This window comes from Onychostoma macrolepis, chromosome 12 (genome assembly GCF_012432095.1).
Source record: "Onychostoma macrolepis isolate SWU-2019 chromosome 12, ASM1243209v1, whole genome shotgun sequence".
Lineage (NCBI taxonomy): Eukaryota > Metazoa > Chordata > Actinopteri > Cypriniformes > Cyprinidae > Onychostoma > Onychostoma macrolepis.
The window spans coordinates 10,840,341-10,861,786 of NC_081166.1; the positions used below are offsets into that span (position 1 = coordinate 10,840,341).

The 21,446-nt window shown below is 36.2% G+C and overlaps 1 protein-coding gene across 1 annotated transcript in view; it reads left to right on the top strand.

Annotated features, from left to right (window-relative positions):
• nhlrc2 (NHL repeat containing 2) overlaps positions 1–15,075 on the top strand; it is a 29,001-nt gene extending 13,926 nt beyond the window's left edge. The window contains exons 8-11 of the mRNA XM_058793027.1: positions 502–624; positions 9,543–9,752; positions 9,832–10,060; positions 12,189–15,075. Coding sequence (XP_058649010.1) covers positions 502–624; positions 9,543–9,752; positions 9,832–10,060; positions 12,189–12,445 — 819 coding nt within the window. The 3' untranslated portion in view covers positions 12,446–15,075. The remainder of the gene's footprint in view (positions 1–501; positions 625–9,542; positions 9,753–9,831; positions 10,061–12,188) is intronic.
• Positions 15,076–21,446: the final 6,371 nt, after the last annotated feature.

The window sequence follows — 21,446 nt, forward strand, 5'->3', positions numbered from 1 at the left end:
GTTGATTACATGCCACATTTGCATGCGGTGTAAAGTACTTTTTTGTACAAGTTTGTTTGGCACTACAAGATCCCAAAGCTTACTATAATACAAGGAGACATTTAATAAATGAAGTCGTGGAGCAATTTTTATCACTTAATGAACCTAGGCGATTTGAATGAGAAACTATTTTTCTCCATTCCTTGGAGCAGTCGAGACATTTTTCAGATCTGCTAGATTTCCTTTGAGTAGACAGTTTTCTTCTGGCAGAGAATGAGAATGGATTGGGTTTCACCATATTTGGTCACTGGGATTAATGAGCTTTTTTCTCTTCCCTTGTGATGTTCAGTGACTTATTTTGTACATTAGACCACCGCAGCGCTGTGATTTGAGTAAATATACAGAAAAGGCTCATTTATACATTCTCAAAACTTTGCACCAAAGCGTAACGTTGTTCGCATGGGTAAGCAGTCGAGAAATCATGCATGGCCTTTAAAGATTGTTTTCTCTTTGCTTGAGCAGAACCTTTTCGCGTTTGGAGATGTTGATGGTAAAGGCATAGATGCAAAACTGCAGCATCCATTAGGAGTGTCCTGGGATGGGGGCAGCAGCCTCCTCTATGTAGCCGATTCTTACAATCACAAGGTAAGTCTTTCTGCACCAGACACAAACAATGCATATATATATATATATATATATATATATATATATATATATATATATATATATATATATATATATATATATATATATATATATATATACACATACGCACACATACACGTGTATATATACATACATATACACATACATACAGCAGAAACCCAATATATTTAAGTTATGATAGACTTCTGTATTAATGTCTTGGGGAAGTTCATGCAAGCCAAATCTGTGCATGTTTAGCGCAAATACTGAACTCGTGAGGCATCATGACATTATCGAGTATATTGCAAAAACCAAATAAAACACCTACAGTATGTGTAGGCTACAGAGTGCATATACGTAACTACATGATGAAGTCTGGTTAGACTAACTTAGTGCGCGTGCACATTTAATGCTTGAGTGCGTTCTTTCACTGCATGATTCAGTCTATTAATATGAATGATCACATAATTCAAGATAAGGGGGCAAAAAATTCATATATTTATATCACTTCATATTGTTAATATCACACGAAGAGTGCCGTTTTTTCTTAAAAAATCAGCATGGTTACAAATGTGATATTGATTTTATAAAACAGTTCAATAAATAATAGGTTAATATCAAGATACTTACGTTTTAGACAGTATATTGGCTGTTTTTGCTCTATTTCGCCAACAAAAATCATTCCAAACACAGCCACAATACTGTTTTAGGCCTCTGAGTTACATGATGGTGTTTCGTTCCTGAATTAATCAACCGTTTAAATGATTTGGTTCAGTCGCAATGACTCACTTATTAACAGTGACTTGATGCCACCTACTGGCAGTTTTAATTTTATCTTTAAAGTATCTTTTCATTTTTCTAAATAATTTCAAATATCAGTATTCAACATTTCATGTTTAAAATATCAAAAAAATGATTTATGCATTTTTAACTGCGGGTTAAAGCATTCCATATCCCTCTAAGCTGCATTAACCGTGTAAATACATCTAAATGCCACTTCGCATGCAACTTCTGCAAAGATGAACTTTGTTGATACTGATTTCATTTTAGTAACAGCCTAAATGTATTATTATTATTATAATTGACTGATTAAATGTAAGAATTTGACTTGAGATGATGCACACTTTTAGAAAAAAATGGCTTTATAAAGGTAAAAATGCCCATAAAAGTTAAAAATCAATTTAAACTTATTGGAAAAGATTAATTTCTATCACTGCTGTGAACTGTCCACACAGAATATGAAGAATATCAAAAACTATAGGAGTCAGCTGTCCACGGTATCCTTAAGATATCATCACAATAACACACTCAGCAAAATATTGTCTAATTATCTTTATCGATAAAATCCCAGAAAATATTGAGAGATTTTTTTTTTTTTGTCAATATTGCAAAACCCTAGTACTGACACAAAATGATTTGCAATGGTTGCTTTGTCACGCCCAGTGTAGACAGCCTCAAGCTATTGGTTTCTTTATTTATTTATTTATTTAGATAATTTTTTTGGCTAGTATGAATATGAATGGCAGGTAACTTAAAAATTTAGTAGCCAAATTGGCTGGTGGGTGAAAAAGTTAATTTCAGTCCATGCATATATACATACAGTGAGGAAAATAAGTATTTGAACACCCTGCTATTTTGCAAGTTCTCCCACTTAGAAATCATGGAGGGGTCTGAAATTGTCATCGTAGGTGCATGTCCACTGTGAGAGACATAATCTAAAAAAAAAAATCCAGAAATCACAATGTATGATTTTTTAACTATTTATTTGTATGATACAGCTGCAAATAAGTATTTGAACACCTGAGAAAATCAATGTTAATATTTGGTACAGTAGCCTTTGTTTGCAATTACAGAGGTCAAGCGTTTCCTGTAGTTTTTCACCAGGTTTGCACACACTGCAGGAGGGATTTTGGCCTCCTCCACACAGATCTTCTCTAGATCAGTCAGGTTTCTGGCCTGTCGCTGAGAAACACGGAGTTTGAGCTCCCTCCAAAGATTCTCTATTGGGTTTAGGTCTGGAGACTGGCTAGGCCACGCCAGAACCTTGATATGCTTCTTACAGAGCCACTCCTTGGTTATCCTGGCTGTGTGCTTGGTCATTGTCATGTTGGAAGACCCAGCCTCGACCCATCTTCAATGCTCTAACTGAGGGAAGGAGGTTGTTCCCCAAAATCTCGCAATACATGGCCCCGGTCATCCTCTCCTTAATACAGTGCAGTCGCCCTGTCCCATGTGCAGAAAAACACCCCCAAAGCATGATGCTACCACCCCCATGCTTCACAGTAGGGATGGTGTTCTTGGGATGGTACTCATCATTAGGGTTGGGTACCGAACTCGGTACTTTTAAGGGTACGGACCGAATTGCGTCGGTACTACCGAGTATCGATTCACATGAAATCATTCGGTACCAAATTTCGGTACCTGAGAACGCATTTGGGCGCATACGAGAGAGACAGAGAGAGAGAGAGAGAGAGACCCTGTGACTTGTCACCCCTGCAACTCTTTAAAACACAACACAGAGGGCAAACCGAAATGTTCTGAAGTGTGCTTACATTTCTAGGGTCATATGGTTTCCGCGAAAACGCGGACAGGATGGCGGAGTCCATTCATATAAACGGAATTTACTCTATAACGCGGAATGCCACGGAATTCGGCAAGTTTTGGATGAATAAAAGAATGTCTGTCACTTAATTCGAATCGCGATATGAACTAGTGTATGTGAATATTAAAACGCAAAAAGACGGTTTAAATATGAATCCTGCATGTTCCGTTAGCCTCGGTATGTATGAATGGCGGAGACGCGGTTTTGTTTAATAAACAAATACTGAAGCACACGTGAACTCGCGGTGATTTTCGGCCTCTGCACTACATGAACACATGAACTTACAGGCTGTGAGTCACTTCATGAGAATTTTACCGTTTCATTTGAGAAAACTAGCATCATATCATACTGTATACACACAGAAACTTCACGCAACCTGTCAAAATAAAAGTGCGGTTTAACATGTAACAGAAATATATTACTCTTGTATTACTTTTGTACAGTATAATGTACGTCTTTATATATTCCATTTACTGACAAATTTAAATAAAACAATTAAATTATAAAAATAATTATTACAACCACATTAACGACTTAATTGTAGAAAAAAATACAATTATTATTATAACTTTTTTAAAGGTATATTCACATAATTTTTCTACCATGTATTAATTTTAACAGTAAACCTCTGTTTGTTTGCCAAAAAAATAAAAGGGTTTCATTTTGATTTGATTAGAAATAAATAAATGTTTCATGCCTTCATTTGATTATCAGAAAAAAAATAAAACAAGAATTTCTGGAAGAAAAAAAAAGAAAAACAATTGTTCAAAATGTTGAAATTGAGAGTTTTGGACTTATTTTTTCACTGAAATAAATGTTTTTGTTATTACACAGAGAGTAAAGTACCGAAAAAAGGTACCGTTGGGTACCGGTACCGAATTTCAGATACCGGTACCGGTACCGTACCGGTTCAAATGTGAACGGTACCCAACCCTACTCATCATTCTTCTTCCTCCAAACACGTTTAGTGGAATTATGACCAAAAAGTTCTATTTTGGTCTCATCTGACCACATGACTTTCTCCCATGACTCCTCTGGATCATCCAAATGGTCATTGGCAAACTTAAGTCGGGCCTGGACATGTGCTGGTTTAAGCAGGGGAACCTTCCGTGCCATGCATGATTTCAAACCATGACGTCTTAGTGTATTACCAACAGTAACCTTGGAAGCGGTGGTCCCAGCTCTTTTCAGGTCATTGACCAGCTCCTCCCGTGTAGTTCTGGGCTGATTTCTCACCTTTCTTAGGATCATTGAGACCCCACGAGGTGAGATCTTGCATGGAGCCCCAGTCCGAGGGAGATTGACAGTCATGTTTAGCTTCTTCTATTTTCTAATGATTGCTCCAACAGTGGACCTTTTTCACCAAGCTGCTTGGCAATTTCCCGTAGCCCTTTCCAGCCTTGTGGAGGTGTACAATTTTGTGTCTAGTGTCTTTGGACAGCTCTTTGGTCTTGGCCATGGTAGTAGTTGGATTCTTACTGATTGTATGGGGTGGACAGGTGTCTTTATGCAGCTAACGACCTCAAACAGGTGCATCTAATTTAGGATAATAAATGGAGTGGAGGTGGACATTTTAAAGGCAGACTAACAGGTCTTTGAGGGTCAGAATTCTAGCTGATAGACAGGTGTTCAAATACTTATTTGCAGCTGTATCATACAAATAAATAGTTAAAAAATCATACATTGTGATTTCTGGATTTTTTTTTTTAGATTATGTCTCTCACAGTGGACATGCACCTACGATGACAATTTCAGACCCCTCCATGATTTCTAAGTGGGAGAACTTGCAAAATAGCAGGGTGTTCAAATACTTATTTTCCTCACTGTATATACAGTCATGGCCAAAAATATTGGCACCCTTGGTGAATATGATCAAAGAAGGCTGTGAAAATTAATCTGCATTGTTAATCCTTTTGATCTTTTATTTTAAAAATTCACAAAAATCTAACCTTTCATTGGATAATAATTTAAAATGGGGGGAAATATCATTATGAAATGTTTTTTCTCTAATACACATTGGCCACAATTAACGGCACCCTTTTATTCAGTACTTTTTGAAACCTCCATTTGCCAGTTTAACAGCTATAAATTTTCTCCTATAATGCCTGATGAGGTTAGAGAACACCTGACAAGAGATCAGAGACCATTCCTTCATCCAGAATCACTCCAGACCCTTTAGATTCCCAGCTCCATGTTGGTGCTTCTTCTCTTCAGTTCACCCCACTCATTTTCTATAGGGTTCAGGTCAGAAGACTGGAATGGCCATAGAAGAAGCTTGGTTTTGTGCTCAGTGACCCATTTTTGTGTTGATTTTGAGGTTTGTGTTTGGATTATTGTACGGTTGGAAGATCCAAACATGGCCCATTATAAGATTTCTAACAGAGTCAGTCACTTTGTATTTGTTAGAATCCATGTTGCCATGTGTCTAAACAAGATGTCCAGGACCTCCAACAGAAATATAGGCCCACAACCCATCTAGAGTGTTTGCTGCGAAAAAGCTAATTTTTTAGTTTCATCTGACCATAGAAGCCAGTCCCATTTGAAGTTCCAGTCGTGTCTGATAACTGAATATGTTGGAGTTTGTTTTTGGATGAGCTAGGAGAATTTTTCTTGAAACCCTCCCAAACAACATGTGGTGATGTAGGTGCTGTTTGACAATTTTTTTTTATATATTTTTTTAAGGCTTTCTGACCCCGAGACTCAACTATTTTCTGCAATTCTCCAGCTGTGGTCCTTAGAGAGTCTTTAGCCAATCAAACGCTCCTTCTCACCGTGCATTAGGACGATATAGACACACGTCCTCTTCCAGGCAGTTTTGTAACATTTTATGTTGATTGGAAATTCTTAATTATTGCCCTGATGGAGGAAATGGGAATTTTCACTGCTCTAGCTCTTTTCTTAAAGCCACTTCACTAATTTGTGAAGCTCAATTATCTTTTGCTTCACATCAGAACTATATTCTTTGTTTTTTCTCATTGTGATGAATGATTAAGGGAATTTATATTTCTGTGAAACAGGAAGCCATGGCTGGATAATTTGAAGTTCATAATCACCCTGGAGTGCTCAAAATTGTGAATATGAATGGGAATATACTTCAGAGATATTTTACTCATAGGAATTTCTAGGAGTACCAATAATTGTGTCCAACGTGTATTTGAGAAAAACATTTATTTCATAGTGATATTTCCCCCCATTTTAAATTCTTATTATCCAATGAAAGGTTAGATTTTTGTTAATTTTTTTAATAAAAGATCAAAAGAATTAAGAATGCAGATTAATTTTCACAGCCTTCTTTGTTCATATTTACCATGGGTGCCGATATTTTTGGCCATGACTATATATATATCTAGGTCTAGTTATGTAGTTGCATAAAAATAATTAAAAATAATTGCTGATTTCTTTTCATTTATAGGTTACAACCTTCAGGATTTATTAGAATTTAGTATTTATTTGCAAAAATTAATCAAATTGTGGCCCCAGTATATATTTTGACACTGAAGCAGCATTAAAAAATACGGATTAGATAAAATCAGACTATGGGTAATTTTTTAAAGACAGAAAGCTTAATACGCTTTTTAAAGAAAACATTTGACAAAAGTATTTTTGTGAGCATTAACCCTATTTTATTATTATTATTATTATTTAATATTTTTCACTTGCATTTTTTTCAAATTCTCAGACTTATTTACTGAATTTTCTTCCACCTCAGGCCATCAAAGATGTATTTGAGTTTTTTCTTTTTCCATTACAACAGATTTCAAGAAATTTTGAATTACATCACTTGCTCACCAATGAATCATCTGCAGTGAATGTGTGCCGTCAGAATGAGACAATCTATAATTCTGCTTTCTCCAGATGAAAAGTTGTCTCGTCTGAATCATGAGAGAAATATGTTTGTTTGTTTGTTTGTTTGTTTTATTTATAGAGCACAATTAAAACAACACTGGGTTGACCAATGTGCTGTACAATAGCAACTAAAAAAAAAAAAAAAAAAGGAAGAAACATCACCAACATCACAGGAAGAAAAAGAGTTATAAAAAGCAAGTAAAACAAACATCATATAAAAGAAGAAGAGCCACTTTAAGTCAATGTGTTGAGCCAAAGGTTAACTCTAATAAATACAATTTCAATTTAAATTTTTTTTTTTTTTTTTTTTTTTAAAGAACCCAATGTAGGTAAAAGTCTAAGATAGGCAAGCTATTCCAACGCTTAGGGCCACCACTGAAAATGCTCGGTCACCACTCAGTTCTAATCTTGTCCTAGGGACATCTAAAATCATCTGGTTTGATGACCTTAGATTCCTTTGTGGTTTGTGTACATGTAAAAGATCAGTTAAATAAGAGAGTGCCAGATTGTGTAAGACTTTATATACTAAGATAAGTAGTTTAAAATCGACCCTGTAGTGAACTGGAAGCCAATGTAAAGTAGCTAAAATAGGTGTTATATGCTGGTGTTTACGAACACCCATCAATAATCTAGCAGCAGCATTCCGCATTAGTTGTAAGCGAGTTAACAGCGATTGGCTCATACCTGCATGTAGAGAATTACAGTAGTCCAGTCTTACGAAAATAAAGGCATGAATAAGCTTTTCAAAATTGCTGGTTGACAGAAACTGTTTTACCTTAGCTAGTAATCTCAAATGAAAGAAACAAGACTTAACCACTGAATTGATCTGTTTATCAAATTTCAGAGAGACATCAAACTGAACCCCAAGATTTTTAACTACCGATTTACGGAAGGGAGCCAAGTTCCCCAAATCAGAAAGGACTTGAGACTCAGAGTTTCCAAACCAAATTACCTCGGTCTTACTTTCATTTAAATTTTAAAAATTTGCTGACATCCATAGTTTAACTTCATGCAAACAATTTAGTAGAAATGTAATTTTCCTCTTGTCCTGTTTTCATAAAGGTAGATACACCTGAGTATCGTCAGCAAAACAATGAAAAGAAACTCCATGCCTTTGAAAAACAGAACCCAAGGGCAGCATATACAGTAAGAACAAGATTGGACCAAGAATTGAACCTTGGGGAACACCACAATTCGATGGAGCAGATTTAGAATAAGATTGACTGATATTAACTGAAAAGGTCCTATTAGAAAGAAATTATCTGAACCACTCAAGAGCTATGCCTCGGATACCCACAGTCTTTTCTAAACGAGTAATAAGGATATTGTGATCAATAGTATTGAATGCTGCACTTAGATCTAGTAAAATTAAAATCACAGAGTCACCAGAGTCAACTGAAGTTAAAATGTCATTTAATACTTTGAGCAGGGCCGTCTCTGTGCTATGGTTTGCTTTAAATCCAGATTGAAACTTTTCAAAGATATCATTTTGAACTAGAAAAGCCTGTAATTGATTTAAACAGCCTTTTCTAGGACCTTAGATAAAAAAAGTAAATTAAGTAATGGGACGATAGTTTGATAAAACACTCGGATCCAAATTCGATTTTTTTCAAGAGGGGCTCTACAATGGCATCTTTAAAACTTGCAGGAACTACTCCTAATGTAAGATTTTTATTTACTAATGTCAATAGGCTTGGGCCGATAATCTCAAAAGTCTGTTTAATAATTTTTGATGGGATGATATCATGGCAGCAATTTGTAGGTTTCAACTGACCAATTATCTTTGATAAAGACTGAAGTGAAAGAGGAGAAAACTGATTAAATATCACAGACATGCAACTAGTAGATAGAGAGTTTAAAAAAACAGCCACAATCTGCATTCTAATATTGATAACTTTCTGAACAAAGAAGCTTTAACAAATCATCACACACCGTAGCAGGAAGAGCAGAACAGGTGGAAGAAGGATTTAGTACAGAATTTATTGTATTAAATAACACTTTTGCAATCCCTTTATACCTCGAGATTAACCCAGCAAAATAGTTCATTTTAGCAGTTTTTACTGCATTTATTATATATTTATTGCCGCAAATATGCACAGATGAAGCACCAAAAATGCTTCCAAACAAATATGCTGGTTGACTGTAGTTTAACTGATGGACTGTAGTTGTGTGGATCACTTGTGGATTATTGTGATGTATTTAATCAGCTGTTTGAACTCTCATTCTGACGGCACCCATTCACTGCAGAGGATCCATTGGTGAGGAAGTGATGTACTGTAATGCTAAATTTCTCAAAATCTGTTCCGATGAATGAACAAGCTCTACATCTTGGATGGCCTTAGGGGGAATACATTTTTATTTTATTTAACTATTCATTTAACCACAAAAAGTGGTGCAAGTTTTTGAATTGGCAAGCACTATCAATGGTCAATGACTCCATGGTCATGAAAGAGCTTATTCTCTGTTGCAGATCAAAGTGGTGGATCCAAAGACTAAGCAGTGCAGGGAGCTTGCAGGCACAGGGAAGGCTGGGAATGGACTTGGCCCGAGCTTTCTGGAGTCCAGCTTCAACGAACCCGGAGGCCTGTGTCTGGGTGAAGGAGGAAAGGTGCTGTATGTGGCGGACACCAACAACCATTGCATCAAAGTCCTGGACCTGGAGACCAAAACGGTCTCTTTGGTGAGTCCCCACATGTGGCTTGTCATTTGTTGTCATTCTTAACGATTGGCTTATTGTTTTCTCTCTCTTTTTGCACCAGTTTCCTATTGTAGTTCAGCAAGAGGTTGATTCTGTCCTCACAACCGCCACTAGCAGCACACCTGCGGTCAGAAAGCTTCCCAAACTTCCCAAATCAGCCCCAGTCCTTACAATGCCATCAATCACAGTTTCTTCAGGGCAGTCAGTCACTCTTTTACTGAAACTGGCACTACCAACTGGGACCAAGCTGACCGAAGAAGCCCCTAGTTTCTGGAGCTTATCTGCAGAAGGTACGAAATCAAATGTATCAATAAGAGCATCTTCATTAGCTCTCAGTGCCAATTATGTAAAACATGTTTATTTACGTGCAGTTTTTCGCACCTTGTACACTATTCCTCTGGGGCTCCTCCGTGGGGTGAACTATAGTTTTCTGTTTGCTGGATTGCTGTGTTCACACATTTTCAGCAGGCTTCAGGGACCAGCTGGCCATACTGGGAGATGATCCAAGGATAAATAAACAATTCCTCTGTGCATCCCAACACACGGTCAACCCTCCATTCTATCTTACCCTTCCTATCTCGCTCTCTTTTTTTAGCATCATAATTTCTGCCTCACCCTCCGTCCGTCTGCTGCAACATTTGTCTTTCCTGTTGTCTTTTCTCTCAGTTCTTCTGCGCAAAAACGTCAATCCCGCCCGAAAGCACGTCTTCCATGATTGATAATCAGCCCAGTCACCAGAGACGACTTCTGCTCATCACACTGATTGTTTGTCTATGCTCCGCACCAGAACATTTTACCATCCAATAAACAAGCACCTAATTAGTTTACGAAATTGATCGTAGTTGAAGTGAGAAAAAGTCCCGGGGGGCTACTCTGCATAATTAGAGCAAAGATACCCATTAGGACCAGAAAAGCCTGACCGGCTGTGGGCGTTAAATTCTCAGAAACGGCAACTACTAGTTCTGTCTGACTTTGATTGATTGACTGTAATTGTGCACCAAATTACCGTGAGTGCTTGTTTGTGGGTGGCTTTGCGTGTGTAGTAGTTACTAGTGTAAATGTTTTGTGTGTTATATGTAAATACAAGTGTGAGATTGAATTCCTGTATTTTGACCCCCTGGAAAATTATCATTATGTAAATGGGTATACCAGCAAGCATGGGTCAGAAATTAATGGAGACTTGGGGAAAGTGCCATCAAAAGTGACAAAAAATGTGACTTCAGTTTTTATGATTTTATATTCACTACCGTTCAAAAGTTTGTGGTCAGTAAGTTTTTGTCTTGATTTTTGTTTTGTTTTAGAAAAAATTTAACTTGTTCAGCAAGAATGCATTGATCAAAAGATTTTTGTTACAAAACATTTCTATTTCAGATAAATGTCTTACAGTTTCCACAAAAATATTAAGCAGCACAACATTTCAAACACAGATAATAATGAAATGCTACTTGATCACCAAATCATCATATTAGGATGAATTCTGAAGGATCATGCTGAATATCTTCTGAATTAATTATACGGTATATTCTAAAATATAGTAAAATGGAAAACTCTTATTTTACATTTTTGTAATATTGCTGTATTATTATTGTAATAATTTGTATGTAATTTAAATATAATGTATTTGATTTTATATTATTAAAAATGTAGGTTTATTTATGTAGTCAAATAAACAGATTTTATTTAACGAGAATGGCCTTTAGGTATTTAGAATTTATTTGCATAATTTTTGTATGATTTATTAAAATTGTCTGCATAAATTTATTAAACTAGTACAATTGCCCTAGTAAGTATTTGCACATTTAATCAACATTTAAAAACTAATGTTATGATTAGATAACAAAATATCAAACATGGTGCCATTTATTTTAATGAAAGACAGTTTAAATGTACTTTTAAAAATAACATTTGATACAGCTTTCAAATTATAAATCAATAGATATAATGTGAACATTATGTAAACATGCCATCATAAAAATATTTTTCTGACAGTTTATGGTTTGTTCTCTGTACTTATGTTTTACGAAGGACAGCCCTGTAGATCTTTGCTCATATCCTCTCTGGTTCGGTCTCACTGGGGATCATTTGATTGGACACTGTCCTAATTCTATCTGGCACTTATCTTAGTAGCCTGCCCTTGATTCAAGGCCAATGACACACCTGGTGCACACTGCATTGCAGAACCATTAACAAAACGCACATTATTCCCTACTGAAATTGTGTTTGTATGCATACTGAAAGTCCCCATCAACTGCCAGAGAAATATTTCATTGCGTTGGCAGATGTATATGTGTTGTTTTACACCCAAATATATGGTGCTTCAGGAACCATTGCCTTCCAAACAAACATCAGCCAGAAATATCAAACGTTACAGGACTCGTCCATCGACCGCACACTAAGCCGTGTTGTTTTTCTCGGCAGGTAATGAGTGGTTACTGGAAGGGCAAGCTGTGACGGGGAGCATCAGTGATCTCACTGAACCGATCTTGATTGTCTCATCCATCCCAGCGGCCCCTGCGTCCCCAGACCCCACACTGACGCTCGACGCCTGGGTGTACTGCTGCCTATCTGAGGGCGGGGCTTGTATGATGAAGGCAGTGTCCTTTAAACAGCCTCTTCTGATTGGTTCCACATCCCAGGAAGGTTCTGTTACTGTGACGCTTGAGCATGCCTTTTAAAATAAGTGTCCACCCAAAGGATCTTGGAGCACATTTAAAGGGATACTTTACCAAAAATGAAAATTGTTATCGTTTACTCATCTTAATGTCATTCCAAAACTGTCTGAATTTCTTCAGTGTAACACAAAAGATGATGTTTTGAAGAATGTTGACCGTTTTGGTTCATATTAACTTGCATTGTAAGGATAAAAATTACAATGGAAGTCAGTGGGAATCAAAACCGGTTACCAACATTATGGAGAATATTTTTCTTTATGTTCCTCAGAAGAAATAAAGTCATAGAGGTTTGAGGGTGAGTAAATGATGACAGAATTTTCATTTTTGGGTAATCCAAAAATGATCATTTGCATTTACTCACCCTCATGTCGTTCCAAACCTGTATGACTTTCTTCTGTAAAACACACAAAAAATGTAGAACAATGACTTTTTTTCATACCATTAATAAAAACTTTAGTGGGATTCGTTGAGGTTGTTTTGTATGGAAGCCTGTTTCTGCCATGTTATAAAAAATAAAGGTAATTGCAACTCTCAAAATTAAATTTTTTTTCTAAATATATAAACTCAAAATTCTGATAATTCCTTGTTTACATCTCCTAATTTTGAGTTTACATCTTGCAATTTTGTTTGTTTGTTTTTTCTCCAAGCCATGGAATAAAAAAGGTAATTGCAACTTTTTATCTTAGGTTTTTTTCTCTCAACTTTTTCACACACTTGTGAGTTTATATCGCACAAACTGTGTTTTTCTTGCAAATCTGAGGGGAAAAAGCCAGAATTGTGAGAAAAGTTCAGATTGTGAGATATAACCTTAGTTGCAACGGGGAAATAAGTCAAAATTGTTATCTTTTTTTATTTTTGTATCTTGCGGTGGAAACAAGCTTCCATAATTTTGGACCCCATTGACTTTCATTATATGGACAAAAATATATTTTTCCTCCTTTTGTGTTCTATAGAAGAAAAACAGAAAGACATGAGGGTGAGCAATTGATGTTTTAGGTGAATATCCTATTAACATTCAAATCACATCCTGCGGTTAACACATACTGTATTAATCAGACACTTCACATGCTCGTCATCAGGCTAATCAGACAGATTGCAAGGACTAATTGTAGAGACAGGATCTGACTGTTAAATCTTGACAAATATTGAACAAAGTGCCTCATTCTCATAAGCAATGTTATTTTGTGGTTCTGCTAGGGGTGTTTCACATGATTAAGCTTGTGTGTAATGCCTTTGCAAATAGCCTGATATCATTATCAGCCATCTTCATTCAGTCACTCACATGCTCTCACACAATAATATTTGAAATAATGCAGTGTAGTGTAAAAATGTAGCCAGTGTCAGCTGCTCTGACAGCCCTTCATGGTTGGGTTGGCTGATATTATTATTATTATCATTGCACTGGACTGCACTTTTTTTTTTCTTAACCCTAAGATACCGTTAGCCAGTCTTGTAAATGAGCAGTCAGACTGAATGCTATTTAATTGGCATTATTTATTATTGTTTACCAGGCTTAAGTGCCTTTTCATTGAGCAATACACTTAATATAAATGAGTTATGTGTTGGAAATCAAGCGGTGACGTTAATTTCAGTGTTCAGTCTTTTGTGGAATGGGATCATGAGCCATTTACATCTACATATTCACGTTTTCTGAAATAATAGCCTCTCAGTGCTGTTAAGCATTAACAATGGAACTACAATGTATTCCTGATACATCATAGATCATGTGCTTGCAGATTATGCACTTGCAGAGTGTGAGTGTGTATAAGACCAGGTGATTCTTCTAGACACTGTGTAGAAATGGCCTCTAAAATTGTTCTGTTGCTGTTTTTGCTTGCTTTTCCTGTGGCAGTTCTAGCCCATAAACTATTTAATAAAAACAAAATATATCTCTCTCTTTTGAGGGCAGCTCTTTTATACAGCCTCCAAATTCTGCACTTTAACAGATTAATTGGATGCAGTGTCTAATAAAGTTTATTTTCCCAGCATTTATGTGTTCAGTGTTTTCATATCCTCCTCGCTACACACAAGGACCAATGCATTCATTGTAAATGACAAAAGACCATCTGTTCCAGCAAAGATGCTTCATGGTGAGAAAGATTCCAGTGGTCGTGTTTTTTTTTTTTGTTTTTTTTTTAAATAGCACTTTAGAATATGGTTTGATTTGTTAATATAAAGCATTAGGTATCATGAACTAAAAATCAGCAATTTGTTTCGCAATATTTATTGATTTAGGTTAATTTAGGTCAATTTATAAATATACCACTGATTAACGTTAATTCATGTTTGTCATGATGCATTTACTCAATGTAATTCATATAACTTTGAATGTGAAATGCTGAGAATGTATATGTAAAAATAATACGAACTGGTTAATAAATGGTGTAAAATTATTGTATATTGTTGGTTAATGATACTGTTGCATGGTTTAGGGTCGGTAAGATTTTTTAATGTTAAAGTCTTTTAAGCTCACCAAGGCTGCATTTATTTGACCAAAAATACAGTAATATATTTTCAAATGTAATTTATTCATGTGATAGCCAAGTTGAATTTTTAGCAGCCATTACTGCAGTCTTTAATGTCACATGACCCTTCAGAATTCATTTGAATATGTTAATTTGATGCTCAAGGAATATTTCTTATTTTCAGTGTTGAAATGTTAATATTTTTGTGGAAACCATAAAACATTATTTTCAGGATTCTTTGATGAATAGAAAGTATAAACATTATTAATGTCTTTACTGTATCTTTCAATAAATTTAATGCATTCATGCTGGAAATTATTATTATTTTTTTTTTTTAATCAAAATGTTTTGAGTTGTAGTGCACCTATTTAGTTAACCAGCGTTAATGATTGATTATCCTATTTGTAAAGTTGTTATTTCAGTGAAGCTCCACACACCAGATGACCATGTGCTCCATTCACTAAAGTGTTTGGCTGTCTAAAAAACTATTGCTACCACGCTCCATTTCCTTGGCTTAATGTTCTCAGCAATTCTAAATAAAGCTGAGCAGTGAAAATATATGCTTTGTGCTGCTGAATGTGATCCTCATAATCTCTCAGCAAACACCGAATGCCACCAGAATGTTCATCTCCACTCACAAGAATCCCCCAGAGAAGCCACGGCACCCATTACTGCACAACATGCTAATATTTAACCAGAAAGCACATTACCAATCAGAGCCCGAGTCCATATGCAGGATGAACAGAAGCGTCAATAAGAAATAGAACATTAGAATTTAACAGACAGTCAATCAGACAGATGCTTTTTGACACACATCTGCATTCATAACAACAGCTCCCAGCAGCAGTGAAAGAGCATTTGCACTTGAGATGATTACACACTTGCAAATATCATTGTGCAAATTTATGAATTTAGCAAAGATGTTCCTGCAATTTTGGGTTGGAGGGGAAAAACACTCACGTTCTCTTTGCCAGAATCACCCATAATTTTTCAAGAGCACTGAAATAATCTGAAAGAATGCCATGGGTGATTGAGAGGCAACAACATAAACTCAAGACCTCAGTGTTTAGATCTGGTGATACTGTGAGTGTTGGTTGACAGAAACGTTTGCCTGTAAAAGCTTAGGCAGCTGACTTGTTTCCTTGCTGCCCTATGAGGCGATGACTTTTCAGGCAGCGATTACACACATTCTATTTCAGATAGACTTCTGAGCAAACATAAAGGTTAAGAGATACAGGATCTACAAGAAAATACAACAAAACAGAGCAAGTGTCAGTCCTCTGTCGTGTGTGTCATGTGTTCCTGCCTCTTGTTTCCATATTTGGTCTTGTTCCTGTCCTTGTTAAAGTGTTATCATTAGTTAAGTCTTGTCCAGCTGTGTTTAGTCATTATCAGTAATTGTCATGTGTATTTAGTTCCTGCCTGTTCAGTTAGTTTTCGTCTGGTCTACTCGTTATTCCCCGGTGTTCCTGTCTGTGTCAACCTTGCCTTGTCTTGCCCTGTCCTGATGTCACCATTAAAGACTATTATTTTGAAGTATCTCCTTGTCTGCGTGTTCGTCTTTCCTCCCTGCTGTGTGCACCGTGACAGCGAGAGAGCTTTGGTGATAAAAAAGCGAATATTTAATAGCATACAATACTAATTTCTTGCTATAAATTAAATCAAAAGTGTAAAGAGTTGATCAAACACATACATTTCCACACAAACTGACCAACTGACTGCAACTTTCAGATGCTATTTTTTATATTTTAGCTCATCTGATTATATGAAGGTATCTTAGATAGAATGTGACACTATCTTTGGATTCGGATATGCCTTGTTTTGCATTACTTACCTCAGTAACACATTTTTCAGCTTTTGTAATTAACCTTGCAGGACTAAACTGCAGGAAAGTGGATCTCAAGAACCTGGCGTACTTATTCACTATTCTATTTTATATTCTTTTATAGTATAAATAGTGTGAGTAGCATATTCAAACCGAAAATTCCAACAAGAAGTACACTGTAAATACCACTTATTTAACTGAAACAACAAAGTGTGGAATGTTGGACACCATGCATTCATGGGCCAAAGCTTTCCATATGTAGGGAGGGACTTTCAGACTCTGAAGTTAGTGAATAGTATAAGTGCATAGTGTACAGCAGTGGTTCCCAATCCTGGTCCTGGAGAACCCAAAACACTGCATATTTTTGATGTCTCTCTTATCTGACAAACTGATTTTGGAGTCTACTAACGGGCTGATAAGTTGAATCAAGTGTGTTTCATTAGGGAGAAAAAAAGTTGCATTAAAATGTGCATTGTTGGAGGTTCTCCTGGACTAGGTTTGGGAACCACTGCTGGGAACCCCACTCATTTGGGACACAACCATATTAAAAAAAATTTACTGAATAGTTCGCAGTTTCATCAGCAGAAGTCAGCTTCAATATTGGCGATGGAGTTCGTAGGCCGCTCTGCGTACATGTCAGAAACACCAATAATTATCACTAATTACATAAGGGTTGAAAGATTCTGATTGGTCTAAAACCTAGATAAACTTGGACAATTTCCACATAGTGCTGGAGGGTCAGTAGCACCTACAAACCATATAGTAATGCACTACAAATCATACCATATATAGTAACCATGTCATAACCACCCAAGACTTTCTTAGTCATGCATGACGAAGCACCAATCTTATTAGTGTTTAATGTAGTGTATAGCTCACATTAACCATTAAAGAAGAGTCGGTATTAATCTGTATGATTGAGTTTGCAGAATGACGTTGAAGAGCATGTCAAATGTGCTGCTGTTTAAAGGGATAGTTCACCATAAACTGAAAATAATTTACTCACCCTTATGCCATTCCAAACTTGTATGACTTTCTTTCTCCTGGGGAACACAAAAGATAATTTTTAAAGAATGTTTCTACTGTTTTCATCCATACAATCCAAGTCAATGGGGTCCAAAACAACACTGAACCCCACTTGCTTTCATTATCCACTCTTAAATATAGAGTCCAAAAGCATTTTTTCTAATCTAAAGAAATTTTTCAATGAAAAGTTTCCATGGATGTTAAAGGTTCTTTTTGGAGCCATAGTTGCCGATAAAGGACCATTATTTTTAATAAGTATAGCTACTTTCAGTATACAATCACATTAAGGTTAGCTGATATCATTATAATCCCACCAGCTGCTGAGTTATTGGCAATTCAAATGCTATTAAATGCTAGTTTAAAAGTTAATGGACATCTGTCTCTCTGGGGTAAAATACTGTATATACACTTCCAAAGCTCCAACCATTCAATAACGCACCTCGAAGAGAACACAATGAACTTTCAGCGGCAGTCATGTTTATGTTTGCATATGTGAAGCTCATAGAATGAACAACATGTTTTCAGAGGTTAACAGCCAAGGCTGAGATCAGAGTGTGCTGTTTGTCAGATAATGACCCTTTGAACCTGAAAGACAGATGCTGTTTTTGATCTGTGACATTTGCCAGAAGTGTTAACGTATGGAATGTATGAAACATATGGAGTGTGAAGCATAGACTGACAGACAGATGTAGCGTATCCGGGCTCCCTCAAGAGTTTATGAATGTCTGGAACAAGTATTTCAATCAAAATTCATAGTTTAACAGATGCAGAATACATAATGAAACATTTACATTTTATTTTCCACTTCCTAAGTATTATATTACTTATTCATTTCTTACTATTTCTCCTCAAAGCCACAACAGATCTCCTTCTGAAGGTCAGAAAATGAAAGGTTATTATTCGGTGCAGGTGTTTGGCTAAATATGAGGGGAAATTTAATATTATCCAGTATTAGTTTTCTGAAGACATTTACCGTGACTTGAAAACTGTGCTCTGTGAATTTTAATAAAACGGCATGAAACTAAAGATAATTAGACTGCTGTGAATAGAAATATGAAAAGTTACCTGGGTTTCGCTTACATAATTGTCACACTACTTTACATAAGACTGTGTGGTTTTAATCCTTTCATTTTGATAATACTGAGAAGAATGTTCATTTTCCATGCTGTATTTAGCACTGCCCTTGCATGGGCTAATTTAAATTCAGAATATGTTTTATTAGCTGCTCTGTGGTTATGGCTTAAGAATCGTCAAAGCAGAAAGCCGTTGTGATTAAACTGGTATAAACTGTTAGTTTGTTGCTCAAATTCTTATTTGCTCTAAAGGAAGTCCATGACTATAGGAAGAAAAGGAGGAAAAGAAGAAGATTTATAGAGCATTCTCATTATTTCCCAACCTCTTTAACAGTACTTTAACTAGAAGTTGTCACATTGAATCAGTCTGACGAATCCTTACGATCTTTCTCTCATTAAATGAACTCAACAAATCCAGCCACTTAATCAACATATTATGACTCACTTACTGAACTGCAAGTTGCAAGTCAAAAAGCATAATTTCAATATTGCCATTTTTATTTTTACACTTTACAATCATGTCTTTGTTCATGGTTTTACTCATTTTTAAAGTTAAAATTGTAACATTCACTCTTAGTTAAAACGCCTTGATGGATTTGTTTCTTAAAAACATGCAGCTTTTCACTTCACAAGACATTAACTGATGGACTAGAGTCGTGTGGATTACTTGTGGATTATTGTGATGTTTTTATCAGCTGTTTGGACTCTCATTCTGACGGCACCCATTCACTGCAGAGGATCCATTGGTGAGCAAGCTACATTTCTCCAAATGCTCTGATGAAAAAACAAACTCGTCTACATCTTAGATGGCCTGAGGGTGAGTATATTTTCAGCAAATATTTGGTTAAACTATTCCTTTAACTAATAACACCTCATGACTGTTCACATGACTTAATCTCTTCCCCTAATTTCAGTCTAAATCATCCATCATTACGTAGTCATCATCGTTAAACTGCATTACCACAATTCCAAGCAATCCAATGCATGCATGTCTCAATTTGCATTGGTACCTGAATGGGATTTTTAAGCTATATAGATTGTAGCTCTCCATATAGACACTATTAGCCCTGCATCCTGATTCCTGCATCAGAGCCTGTAACCATGCAACATGAGTAGACTTCCTTTTGCTCGCTTAGGAAGAGTGAGATCATTCCGTTCACAAGAGTCCCAGGACATTATCTGATGGATCAAACAATGACAAAAGGGGTTGAAAGTGTGTAGGCCCTACGTTATTGCATGTTAATATCCAATATCCCTTTATTTGGGACTGCTAATACATATTGACTTTTTTAAAAGAAGAAAAGGTCAGAGTGCTGTTCTACAATGCTGGAATGTAAATGAGAACGAGAGAGAAATTCTGTAGCGGCAGAATTAGTCTAATGTGCCTGTCTGTGTCCCGGCTATAAGGAGGTGCAATTACGATCTTATCTAGTAACAGCTTCCTACTGCTAGAAAAACACCTCTCGCCCGGGCTGATTCATTTTCAGAAGGAAAGCAAGCGGCATACTGTTGGCTCTTTTTATAGCTTGGCTGGTGGTGATTTGTCCAGGAAAGTGCCGGGGCAAGATTATGGAACAACTGAATCGAGCATTGTGAAGTTTGCAAACATGCACCGTATCTGTCCAGGGGCCCTGTAATTGCTTTGTGCTGTCAGGCAGTGTTGTTGCATATTATTTTCCAGATGTTTGAGAAGTCTGCACTGACGTTTACATGAGTTTACACTCTTAAAAATAAAGGCTCCAAATGGGGGGTTTCGCAGCAACGCCATAGAACAATTTAAAGAACTTTTTTTTTTTAGAACTTTTTAGTGAGCAGTGCATAAAATAATCATTTTTCTTAGTTTGAAGAACATTATAAAAATCTAAAGAACCTTTTTCCACTATAAAGAGCTTTTGTGAAGTGGAAATGTTTCATGTGTAGCACATACAAGCACAAGTATGGTTCTAATTTGGCTAAACATAAACAGCATAAAAGTAGAGAAAAGTATGCAATTTATATAATTACTAATATAATTATAATTTCTATAAAGTGATTAGCTATTAAAATTTGTTCAACTCTAAGCCACCTTACCATATACCATACATTTTTTTGAAATGACTACATTTTACTGTAAAGCACTGCAAAAATATTTTTTAGATGTAAAATGTATAAATTACACTCTACAGAATATGTAAAACATTAGTATGAATATAGTTTTTTCATTAATAAAACTAAATTATTTGCACAAACATTTCTTTAGATTGTTTTTAAACTTTAATAAATATTTTTGCTATTAGCTGTGTGCATTGCGGTGTTTTATGATCATTTTATGGCATTATTGACATAGGGTCACCAATATGCTTACACTCTTTATTTCCCAGTTCAACAGGGGAAAACATGTGCTCTCAAACTTTTGGACCCCTCTGCAACGTGTGGTTTTCTATCAGTCCTAAAATTACCATGCGTAAAAGCGCCGCGCAATGTCTGGGTAGGACCAAGAAGTTTTGCGCGGCGCTTTGTGTTTATCAGATAGTGAAAGACCCACAATTTAGAAATGCAGCGCCATTGGCTGTGCAGCCCTGTGACGTCCTGTATTTGTCGCTCTGCTCGTTCTTTCAGTGAGCGCGTGTGGGCGC